The sequence below is a fragment of the Cibotium barometz genome, chromosome 57 (assembly GCF_041138505.1).
Source record: "Cibotium barometz isolate CiBa-2024 chromosome 57, ASM4113850v1, whole genome shotgun sequence".
NCBI classification, from domain to species: domain Eukaryota; kingdom Viridiplantae; phylum Streptophyta; class Polypodiopsida; order Cyatheales; family Cibotiaceae; genus Cibotium; species Cibotium barometz.
This window is the reverse complement of record NC_141102.1, coordinates 29,215,809-29,228,185: the sequence shown is the minus strand read 5'-3', so window position 1 is coordinate 29,228,185 and position 12,377 is coordinate 29,215,809. Positions and strand designations below refer to the sequence as shown.

At 42.3% G+C, this 12,377-nt stretch overlaps 1 protein-coding gene across 1 annotated transcript in view; it reads right to left on the bottom strand.

Annotated features, from left to right (window-relative positions):
• Positions 1-7,137, bottom strand: part of LOC147606638 (NAD(P)-binding Rossmann-fold superfamily protein) — a 46,089-nt gene extending 38,952 nt beyond the window's left edge. The window contains exon 1 of the mRNA XM_086791665.1: positions 6,831-7,137. Coding sequence (XP_086647791.1) covers positions 6,831-7,059 — 229 coding nt within the window. The 5' untranslated portion in view covers positions 7,060-7,137. The remainder of the gene's footprint in view (positions 1-6,830) is intronic.
• Positions 7,138-12,377: the final 5,240 nt, after the last annotated feature.

Here is a 12,377-nt window from a genome sequence, read left to right as displayed (position 1 = left end):
TCATCGTCTCACCTTTGTTGGGGTGTGACATGATCTTAGGAATTCAGTGGTTCCGTAAGTATGAGCCTATTCCCAATTGGAGGCAGGACACTTTTACTATTTGTAAAGGTTTTCCTGAGCCTGTCATGATTCGGGGGGATAGAAGCATTCTTGGCATCCCATTGATTTCACATCTCCAGGCCAGACGAGCTATCCGTAAGGAAGCAGAAGGAGCACTCCTTTATGTTCGTGCTCAAACAGTCCCTCCCTCATTAGTAGCATCCCTTACATCTTCAATCCCTCAGTTAGCAGACATCCTATCCAGACACGAGGACATTATGCTTAGGGACGATCTCCTGCCCAGTCTCCCACCCTCTCGCCTTGAGGACCATCACATTGATTTGGTCCCTGGATCAGATCCTCCTAGCAGGTTTCCCTATCGTCTTTCCAAGACTTTAGAGGGCGAGTTAGAAAAGCAGTTATCTGAGCTTCTCCGAGCCGGATTCATTCGGCCTTCTTTCTCCCCATTCGCTGCACCTATCCTATTTGTCCAAAAGAAGGACAAGTCTGCACGCCTTTGTGTAGACTACAGGGCATTAAACAAACTCACTATCAAGAATAAGTTTCCTATGCCCAAGATAGAGTACATTTTGGAGTGTTTAGACGGTGCTAAGTTTTTCACTAAGATCGACCTCAAGAGTGGTTACCATCAGGTCCGCATTTTTTAAGCTGACATTCCAAAAACAGCTTTCCGGACAGAGCGTGGTCACTACGAGTTCGTAGTCATGCCGTTTGGGCTTACAAATGCACCCGCAACGTTCAATAAGATGATGTCTAGGATTTTTGCAGTCCACATTGGGAAGTGTGTTTTCATATTCCTTGATGACATACTAGTCTTCTCAGCCGCTGCGGAGCAACATGAGAAAGATGTGGAGAAAGTCTTGCAACTTTTACGAGATAACCAGCTCTACATAATCACCAAAAAGTCTATCTTTGGTGTTAAGGAAGTTCAGTATTTGGGCTACATCATCGGTTCCGATGGGATTCGACTGGACCCATCAAAGGTTCAGGAGATCTTAGATTGGGACATTCCTAAGACCGCCCAAGAAATCCGTTCATTCGTAGGTCTTTGCCAGGCCTATAGCACACATGTCCATCAGTTTTCCAACCTTGCAGCACCTCTTACCGACTTGCTCAAGGGGGTGAAGACTCGCAAGCAGAAAGTCTCAGTTACAGGTAAGGCACTTGATGCATTCCGTGCACTCCAGAAAGCTGCCTCAGAAGCACCTGTATTAAAGTTAGCATCATGGGACGAACCTTTCAAGGTCATCACCGATGCCAGCAATGTAGCCATAGGTGCAGTCCTCCAGCAGGACAATAGACCCGTGGCATACTATAGCAGAAAGTTGGATGTCGCCGAAAAGAATTATTCGGTATATGACAAAGAGCTTTTGGGTGTGATCACAGCGCTCAAACATTGGAAGCCTTTTCTTTATGGACAGGCTTTCACAGTGAAAACAAACCACCAAGCACTTAAGTGGCTTCAGACTATGCCAAGTGCCCAGTGGAGTGATCGACAGGCCAAGTGGAGTCAAATCTTCCAACAGTTTGGAGGTATGATTGAATACATCCCTGGTAAGCATAACCCAGTAGCAGATGCTCTCAGTCGAAAGTCCAGCATCTAGGCAGTCCAAGAAGCTACCATTCTCGAAATCACGGGGAAGGACTTGGATAGTATGAAAGACCAATATGTCGACTCCCCTGAGTTTGGTACTCAGTATAGTTTGGCCCTCACTTCTGAGCCTGGCCACTATTCAGTACAGAACGGTTGATTGTTCTACAAGAACTGTCTCTGTGTTACTCGGGAAAAGCGTTCCGCTCTTCTCCACAATGCCCATGACTCCTTAGTTGGAGGACATAGGGGTATCAACAGTACCCTCGAGAAATTAGAACGGTCCTTTTATTGGCCAAAGATGAGGCGTGATGTCTATGCACATGTACAAGCCTGTAAGATTTGTCAAAAAGTCAAGGTTCCCCATACAAAGAAGGCAGGTTTACTTCAACCTTTGCCTATCCCCGACGGCCCTTTCCTCTGTAGTCCACACAGAATCTTAGCGTTCCATCTTTCTTTTTCTGAAAGAGAACTGGCGTATCCCAAGGTGAAACATTGGGTCGTACAAACCCTTGTTCTAACAGCTGTCTAAGCTGTTCCTTGAGTTCGATGGCTTTAGGAACTGGCATTTTGTATGTGCGCAGGGCTACTGGCTGAGCTCCGAGGGTCAATTCTATCTCATGATCTACTTCCCGAATCAGAGGCATCTCTGCTAATTCTGCTGGGAATAAATCATCATAATCACTGAACCATTCAGGTTCTTTGGCTTTTATCTTTGTGTCTACTAGATTCATTTTGACCATTGGTCCAAGCTATCTTAAACGACACTCATTCATCCACTGTCGGACGAACTCCACATGAAGCAGCCTTTGGTCGCCGTTTTTCTTCTCTTTTGACGAGAATGGTGTCTCCATCTTTAGAGGCTAATAAAACCACGGAAGCATTTTCCAAGATCATTGAGTCAGTCAAGGACCGCTTGACCAAAGCTCAGGAAGCATATAGCAGACACTGAGACAGGCAAATAAGTCTAGACGAGATGTCCACTTCAAGGAAGGGGATTGGATCTATTTGCGTATCATGAAACAGAGATTGAAACAAGTGGACAAACGTTGTCCCAAGCTTTCATTCCGTAGTTTTGGCCCTTTTCCAATAGTTAAGAAGTTAAGTGATGTCTCCATGAAATTAAAGTTGCCTGCCAGTTGGACAATGCATGATGTTTTCCATGTTTCTTGGCTAAAACCATATGTTGGTCCAGAAGTGTTTGATGTTTCAGATGAACAGCAGCCAGACGTGGTAGACGAGGCAGAAGTTATTGAGCCTGAACAGATCCTTCTTCATCGATGGAAGCATGGTTCCGGTCGACGGATTCGTCAATTCTATACGAAAAACCGAGATCAAGGCACCCACGTAGCCGTATGGCTCGACGAGGAGTTCTTCCAGGAGTACCCCCAGTTATTGGCGGACTACTTGGAAGCCATGAACCTGCCGCCAAGCTAATCAGGAGGGAATGTCACATGCACTCTGCACTCAGTGCATGGTGACAAGATGGCTCATCATCAGAAGTGCAACAGTTGTACAGTTTTAGAACCCAATAGGATGATAACTGTCGTACGCCGTGACCCCATTGTACATCCTCAGTCCAGGACAAGTCAGGCACGAGCTACGTAGGTCATTCCTCAGCCTTAGCGGGTCAGCCAGTCAGTCAAGTCCCTTAACCTACTTGGAGAGAATCATTCATGCATGTAGAGTCAGTAGAAGCCTTAGGGTTTGCATCAAAAAGCACTCTGCATCCTGCATAATATGCATTCATATGCTTGTGCATCATTTAGAACATCCCAGAAGTCTTAGGGAATTTACTAGGATTTATCTGGTATTTTTTCCATATTTTATAGTATTTATTTAGCATTATTTGCATTATTGGGCATTTATAAAATATAAACTTTATTAAATGACCAACCTCCAGTTAGTATAAATAGGATTGCATAGGGCCTAGTTTCTCATTCAGTCTTCATTGTGCTAAGAGCTCTCCTCCTCAGCCCTAGGAGTATCCTTGCCTTCAGCCCTAGACTAATCCAGCCCTTGGAGCTCATAAGCTTGCTTCTCCAGCCCCTTGAGAACCCCTTGCTTCAGTCAGCCCTAGGCGCCTGCCATCAGCATCAAATCAGCCTGCATTTAGCATCACTTCAGGCCTTGATTCAGCATACAGATCAGCCCCAGTTCAACGCCAGTTCAACGCCAGGTTTCAGCTAGCAAACCTGCGTTTTTGACCAGCCGTACAGCAGTACTCCTGCGTTTCTGTCAAGCAACATCAATACCCCTGCCTTTCTGTCCAGCAGCATCAGAATACCTGCGTTTCAGTCCAGCAGCATCCCTGTAGGTCTGCGTTTCTGTCCACAGCAGTTTCCAGCCCTGAATCAACGGTTTGCAGCAGTGTCCAGCCTTCTGTGCATCATCCATTCATGCAGCAGTCATCTGGTGAAGGTAACACAGCATTCATAAGTGTTTTCAACATTCTAACATAGTGTAGAACAGTCCACCTTCTTCTTTTCTCAACCTCAGGTGTGCAGCCCTTCCTCATGCCCTTGGGAAGAGTGCATAGGCTCGAGATCAGTTCATCGAGGTGTTTCTACAGCCGTGTGCAGATCAGCCAATCTCTGATCCTCCGAGATCTTGCGTTTGGCTTATCTACAGTCCACAGTCATTCTCTCTAAAGAAATAAAACAAATACTATCTCGTTATCGCGGGATAGGGAGCCCTTCAGTGGGTAATTCGGGACCCAATTTGGTGTACAGTTCTCATCTATCTCTCTCTCATCTCTTTAAAGTTTGAAGTATTGAAATGGATTGCTAAACTCACGAAACTCAGGATATAGAGGACGGTGTGACCATTTGTGTGACAGGATCTTCCAATACAAAGACTTCCGTTGCATATCACATCTAGATTAAGTTTTTATCCAAAAAACAAGAATATGGTTGTGAATGTCCTTGGCAAGAGCAATCATGCATGATGCACTAGTGTAACATGCGTTGTGGAAGCGTGTTCTTGATTAACGCTAAGCAAAGAAGATTAATGCCCGTCTTATGTTTAGCAAAGACACAGAAGAGAAAGAGAGATAGACCTAATCTACTATATATTGCCAAAACATGCTATATATACAATGATCTTGCTGATTCACAGCTTCATGCAAATGATCTTACTGATTCATAGCTTCATGATGCATACCAAAGATCGCAGCAGCCCTCTACTTGCAATTGGACAAGAGAAGCTCCTACTGATCCACCACTATGTCCTTGTTGCCTTGCAGACTCCGACAAATGGATCATCTTGATCTTTGAATGATCATTCTAATGAATGCCTAATGATCTTGTTTATAGGGAAAAGGTATGAATGCGTAATCAAGTCGGTTTTGCCTATTTTTCCCACAAAACATTGTCCAAAAAGTAATATTTTGTGTCCAAACTATGCCCAAAAGGTGTCCCAACCACTAGGCTGTGCCTTGAGCACTTCCGGGAGCCTGTAGGGCTGCAAAATCCACCCTAAATCTGCCCATATATTTGCTAGTGCGAATATACATGTCTACAAGCATCAGGATTAACGAATGCACATGACATCCCCTCCTGCTAAGCTTGGAGCACTAAGGTAATCCATACACCTTTGCTTCGATTTCGATTCCGTGACATGTGTTTTGATGGACGGGTCGAGCGGTTCTAGACATAGACTTGATGTGGACTGTAGACTTTTTTTTTTTTTTTTTTCCGGTAGAGAGATCCTACTAATAGTTAACATTACAACTCGCTCAACGTCCCAGCCACGCTGGTGTCGTGAGCTACAAGATCATCTACGCGGCCCTCAGAAGAGGGCGACGAGCACACTCGACCACAGAGAGCGGAGGGGCTACACTGGAGTCCTCCTGGGAAAGGCGGCCAGAACACGATCGACGCCGAAAGGGAAGCTTATGGAGAGCGCGGATGAGAGGTGCCGCCGAGGGGTCCAAGCAGGGTTTGAACCCAAGACCTTTCGGTCCTAGGCAAACACTTTACCACTTGGACTATCACCTCTTTGGCTGTGGACTGTAGACTTGATGATGACCGTTGAGGCAAATGCGGGTTAGAGGGGAGGTTCACAACAGATAGGCCTACGCATAAGTGACGATGGCAAGGCGTCTGTTGTAGGCAACATGCAAAGCATACAGCTACTGGAGAGTGATGCGCACATAGTCTGGACTGAAGCAGGTTTAGCGCAGTGATGGCGAGTTGTTGTGCAGGAGCTCAGTGCAGTGTGCACAGCAGAGAGGATGCTCACAGTCGGGCCAGTATGGTTGGGCTAGCTGGATGCTAAGAGTGGCTGCAATAGCAAGTGGTAGGTGGCACAGCTCTGATATCAACTATTGAATTATGGCCTAGGGTTATGCTTGCACACAAGCTATGGTGGCTTGTATTGAAACATGGATATGGCATTGGAGCAGAGAGAGAGAGAGAGAGAGAGAGAGAGAGAGAGACACACAATGCACAAATTAAGAGATAGATGTGCACGACTCAAATGATGTGACTTGTGTTGTATTTCTTCACTCAAGTATGATGCTTTAATGCACAAATTAAGAGAGAGATTTGCACGACTCCAATGATGTGATTTGTGTTGTATTTCTTGACTCAAGTACAATGCTTTTATAGGCTTAGAGCCTCTCCTCTATGACATCACTGCTAGGTCAATGCGAGTATATTTAGGTGCACCCCTCTAATAGTGGGTTCACACACTATCTAGATATTTAGGTGCACCGCTCTAAGAGTGGGTTCACACACACATATGAAGCCTTTTTAGAGGCTGTTCACAGACACTTATCACTTGTTACTTGGACAAGGCTTGTTCTATGCTTTGAACTGAGATTTTTCAGTTCCGTAAATTAAGAGTAGGCAAAGTTTTGCGTGGTGGGTATGCCATCAAGGTTGGGTTAACCAAAAAACAAGAACGTGGTTGTGAATTCCCTTCGCAAGAGGAGTCATGCATGATACACTAGGGCCTTGGTCTCGCAGGTAGTTTTTGGCCCTGAGGGGCAAGTATGCTTTGAACTCAGATTTGACAAAACAAGGGTGATAATGCGGCATACGCTTAGCATTGTAAGGTCAGATATATATATGAAGGGGTGGTTCCTCCCCTACAATTATAACGTACACAGATCGCGTTTCTGCATGAAGCTCTGACGATAACCAAAAGAGAAAAGCAGCAGAAGGAGTAGGGATACCTTCGATATAGTCAAGCAGTTGGTCCCCGAAGGATATCTTGTCCCTGTTGGAAGCAGCGATGGGGGAGAGGAGGCCTCTCCGCTGGGACGCCCACGGGTGGATGCAGCCCCACCTTCTCCTTCGTTTGGTGGCGAAATGGTGAGAAAACCAAGGGATAAACGCAGGACTACAAGTAGCAGCAGAAGTCGTAGCAGTGGACGAAGCGGGCAAGTGAGAGAGCGCCATCATCCGTGAGAACCTTATCACTCTCCTAACATCGCACCTGTATTTATGGTAATTGGAGATGGACAAAGCTCCTCTCTCTCTCTCTCCTTAAAAAACACTTCTTAAAGTAAGTTTGAAATTGACAAAATCATTTTGTAATGTCAAAAAACCCAAAAAAAAAAAGGGTGCCAACAATAGCCTCATTGGCCAAGCTCTCTAGGGTGGAATAAAGAGTGTGCTAAGTAAACTCATGACAATATTTTTTTTAGCAATGTCGAAACCACAATAATCTTAAGCTCGCCCGTCGAGAAAAGAGAGAGATGCATAGAAGAATTAAGTGTTCTCAGCTTGCTTAGCTTCTTGCTTAGAAGCTTTGCAGTGGCTGATCTCTCGTGGGTGTTGTATCATACTTTGATACCATTAATTAAATCACCTTTGCATTTAAAAAAAAGAATTAATTGCTATTCAAGGGAGGCAATCTAGAGCAAGTACCAATTAAGTGCTATTCAAGGGAGGCAATCTAGAGCAAGTACCAAATAAGATAAAGACAAGTAAAAGTCTCAAAACTTGCAAGATGCATAGAAGAAGATGGTGCAATTCAAGGGACGCAATCTGGAGCAAGGTCCAAATAAAATAAAGATAAGTAGTAGTTGCATAGGACTCAACAAGGATGATAATCATGCTACATATAATTTAGTTTGGATGAGCTTTTAGGACAACATCAAAATTTGTAGTCTCTCTTTGTCCTACTTTACTATTTCGTGGTGGTCCTTAAAAGGGGACTCCACACATAGTTACTCATTAAACAAAGTAGTTGAAGAATAAAATTTTCACTCCTTAATCTGGAAACCCTTTACAAAAGCATTATCACTCTAATGTATTGAAAGAACTATTCCAGTTGTTGCAAACTAGATCCTCCATAGTTTCTGCACAAGCTCTATTTTGTAGGATAAAGAATGTGTAGATGCATCAAGGGTAGTAGCAAGATATGTGTTAACACTACCTGGACCAAACAATATAGATCAACTTATCTATTATTCCAATTCAAAAATGCATTATCCAATAACAAAAGAACAAAGCTTTGGGAATAACCTATGTTGTGTAAAAGCATAGGCATTAGCCTTTGAGGAATAAGTTCTCACTTTATGCAGATTATCAAGCAAGTTTTACCAAGGGAGGTGCATATATAAAAGTGGACAAGACAATTCACAAGATACAATAATCAATGGAGGAAATTGTGGAGCAATACACCCCAACAATAACACTTAAGAAACTACGTGAACTAAGTCCCTCAATTAGTTAGGAATCGATTTAGAAAGAAGGAGATATGCCTAAAAATATCCAATCAAGCCATTTTCATAGTTAGGGTAGCTCATTAGAGAGAGGTCCAAGCATTTAATAGTGTGGAGAATGTACTAGTGGTGATTTAATAGGACAAGTTTCTCATGAGCTTTGTCATTAATATTCCAACTCACAAGTGCTCCTACCCATTAATTATAAGGTGATGGCGTGGCAAACACGATCCATGATTAGGGTGGTGATAAGTAGTTTGTTCTCTTGGGAGAGCACCTTTACCAAAAGATTTGTTGAGAAATAAGCTCGATAAGAGAAGATGCTAGTATGTGTGTAAACCAAGAACATGTGCCTGTGTGTGTACATGCATGCACGTGTGTGTGTGCGTGCATGCACGTGTGTGTGTGCGCGTGCATGCACTTGTGTGTGTGTACATGCATGCACTTGTGTGTGTACATGCATGCACGTGTGTGTGTGCGTGTGCATGCACTTGTGTGTGTGTGTGTGTGTGTGTGTGTGTGCACGTGCATGTGTGTGTGCATGCATGCACGTGTGTGTGTACGTGTGTGTGTGCGTGCGTGTGTATGCGTGCGTGCATGCACTTGTGTGTGTGTGTGTGTGTGTGCACGTGCATGTGTGTGTGCATGCATGCACGTGTGTGTGTACGTGTGTGTGTGCGTGCATGTGTATGCGTGCGTGTGCATGTATATGCGTGCGTGCATGTGTGTGTGCACGCACATGCATGCATACATTCCTATGTGTGTATATGTGTGCATACATGCATGTGGGTGTGTGTGTGCATGTGTGTACACACGTGTGTGTGTGTGTGTGTGTGTGCATGCGTACATGTACACGTGCACGCATATGTGTGAGAGAGATAAAGAGTGCGAGCTTGAGTGTTAAGTATGACTAGGATAGTTAAAATAAGAGTGATGTAGAGAGTTAGGAGGTCAAAAGGAAGCATTAGATTGGATGAGTGTTTTAAGTATGAGTAGGGTAGTTAAAATGAGAGTGATCTAGGGAATGAGGTCAATAGACTAATGTAAACAATGATGAAATAAGGGACAAGGCACATTGATGATAGCTTGCATCATCACCCACGTGGATGTGTACATGTTCAATGCTCATGAAGCTATATATTAAACATACTTGGCCTCTTATTAGAGAGAAAAATATATGCAATTGTCTTTTCTATGACCTTTCCTTTATCTTGATCTCTTAGTCTAAATTTGCTAGTTGTCTTTGACCTGCCATGAATTTGAACATAATATATTTAAACCTTGTAGTTAGATTACCAAGGAGGTTAGTTGTATATTTTAAAGTTTAGGATAGGATTGTGTCGACTCATTCTTTCTCTCTCAACACTAGAGCTTCATTATGATTAGAGTTAGAGAGAGAGGATTGGGTTGACTCATCTTTCTCTTTCTCATTAGAGCTTCGTTGTAATTTGAGAGAGAGAAAGCAAGATTCGTAGAAACTATGCACAATTTCCACTTTTAGCGCATAATCTTCTTAAAATTACCTACAACTATGGCAACTTGTGATAAACATTTGCTAACCAAGACATATCCAATGTACAACTACATGAGCTATGTCAAAGCTAGAGATCTTCTCTAAATAGCTTTAGCTATAGCCCTTAGTAAATTGACTTTAGCTCCTAGTGGCAGGGCACCAGTTGCTTCAACTTAAAGTAAGATGGTTAGCAGCTCACTTATAGTAGATACACTACCCAATGGCCCACATTTCATTGTTTGTGCTCCATGGATGGCATACATTTCTGAAGCACTTCCCAAGCTCCAATAATTCTACATAACTCCAAAAGTAGATTACCATCTTCTTCCATCTTAAAGAGTAGCAAGTGTAGGTGATATCATCATCCTTAGGTAGTATCATAGTTGGAGGTGAGGCAGTGAAGTGCAACAAGCTCGTTTTCATAACTCTTAGAACATTGTCTCTTGATCCCTTTATTTGCAGCAACTTAATGACCATAAGAGAGTAGATAGTTTTTCTTACTCTAAGGCCCTTTACGGTTGTGCTTTCTTAGTGTAAAAAGATCCTTATAGGTGCTTTAAAATTTTGAGGTGTTTCACATGGGGCTCATTTGCATGGATACTTTGAAATTCGTAGTAGTGACCAAGGGAAGTCCAATGTTCTTTGTGTGGTCATGGAGAACCACAAGGCAGATTGGAATGACATTTTAATAGACCGTGTTGAGCCTACATTGTGTTGCTCATGATGAGGCATTGAGTGGACAAGAGTGACATATGTAGCATGTGTTGAGTTGTATCTTGAATGAGGCATGAATAATAGGTGTTGTGTTGCCAAACTATTGGCATGTGTGAACGTGACAACACTTAGGACACCATGAAGTAGGAGTGAGGAGTTCACCATTATAATCGGGCGGCATGTATTCAAAGAAGTGGAAAGGGTTGTGGGAGGCCTTACCATTGTAATTGGGTGGGGTGTGTTTAGAGTGGAAAGCTGTTATATGCACATTATGTGTGCATATACTAGGAGGCTAACCCACATTAGAATTGTGAGCATGGGAGAATGGGAACAAGCTCTAGTGGAGCATGGGTTAGGACTAACCTTAAGTGTTAAGGTTAGGGTCAGGCATCCAAGGGTCACACATGGGAAATGGAGAGTCAAGAGTCACTTCAGGGTCCTCCTATATAATAGGGGCATGGGGCACACTCAAGGGGGGCTGGAGGGCTTGAGGCTTGGTTATGTTATGCTCTCTTGTGTAGAGGATCATAACTACTCACCTACCATTTCACACTATAGCTACATGCTATTAGATTGGAGTTATACCTCTTGATGGTATGGGACATAAAGGTAGCGGTATGATGTATTTCATTTATAATTCATGTGTGCATCCCTTGGGTGTTTGGGTGGTTGAGTTTATGCCTGATTTATGCATGTTTATGTATAACAATTATCTAGAGAGATCTCAGGGTTTTAACAATGGTATTAGAGCAATCTCTAGTTAATTGTTGTTGATTTTTCTTTGTAATTTTTTGCTTTTTTTAAAAAGTAAATTTTAATATTTACTAATAAAAATGATATTTTATTGATTTGTGTTGATGATTTGCACATGGATCATCAATATGGCAATTGGAACGCGTGTTACTACTATTCAATGGGGGGACGAATCGACGTTGCGGGGGAATTCCGTGAGTTTAATGCTATTTTTTTTATTTTGTATGGTTTAAAATGAGCATTAATAATTTTTTTCAAAAATAACACATATTTTATCATGGATATTTTTGGTAGAATGGATTTCCTAAATTTCTAGAATTTTTAGGAATTTTTAAGAAATTTTTTGAGCATTTTTATGATTCAAAATGTATTTTTTATACATTTTTACGGGTTTTTCCACGGGTATGCGATCAAATTTCTCTCGATTTTTTGCTGAAATTCAGTAGGGGGCAATATGTTGATGCATGGAATGCTCTCCCGTGTGCGTGGGACCCTCTTTATCTCTCAATTCTGAATTTTCTTCTATTTTCTCTCGCATTTATAAACCACCTCTTAAAAAAATATTTTTTATTAATATTAATCATAATTAAGAGTTAATTATGATTAACAAAATTAATCAAAAAATTAACCTCTCTATTAACAGAGAGAGAAGAGATGGGAGGAGAGAGAATGGAAGGGAGAAGAAGGAGAGGAAAGAGGGGAGAAGAAGGAGAGGAGGGAGTTTTCTCCCTCTCTCAAAATTTTGCGCGTTGACCCCCGGGGGAGGGGGGTTGTTTCGCTGCAGGTGGCGAAAAAATCACCACCCCCCCATAAAAAATTTCAATAATCTTTTAAATAAAGCTTAATAATATTGTTTTTTTATTTTTTTAAATGAGTTTTTTATTTAAAAAAACTTTTGAAAATGTTTCAAAAAAAAGCTTGAAAAAAGCCTGAAAATTATGAGAAATTATAGGATTCGAGGAAAACTCTCTGGAATTTTTTGAATTTTTTTTCTCTTAATTTTTTTTTGGCTTTTTATCTTCTAGAAAACTTTTGGCTTTCCGTTTTCTCGAAACCTTTTGGCTTTCCGA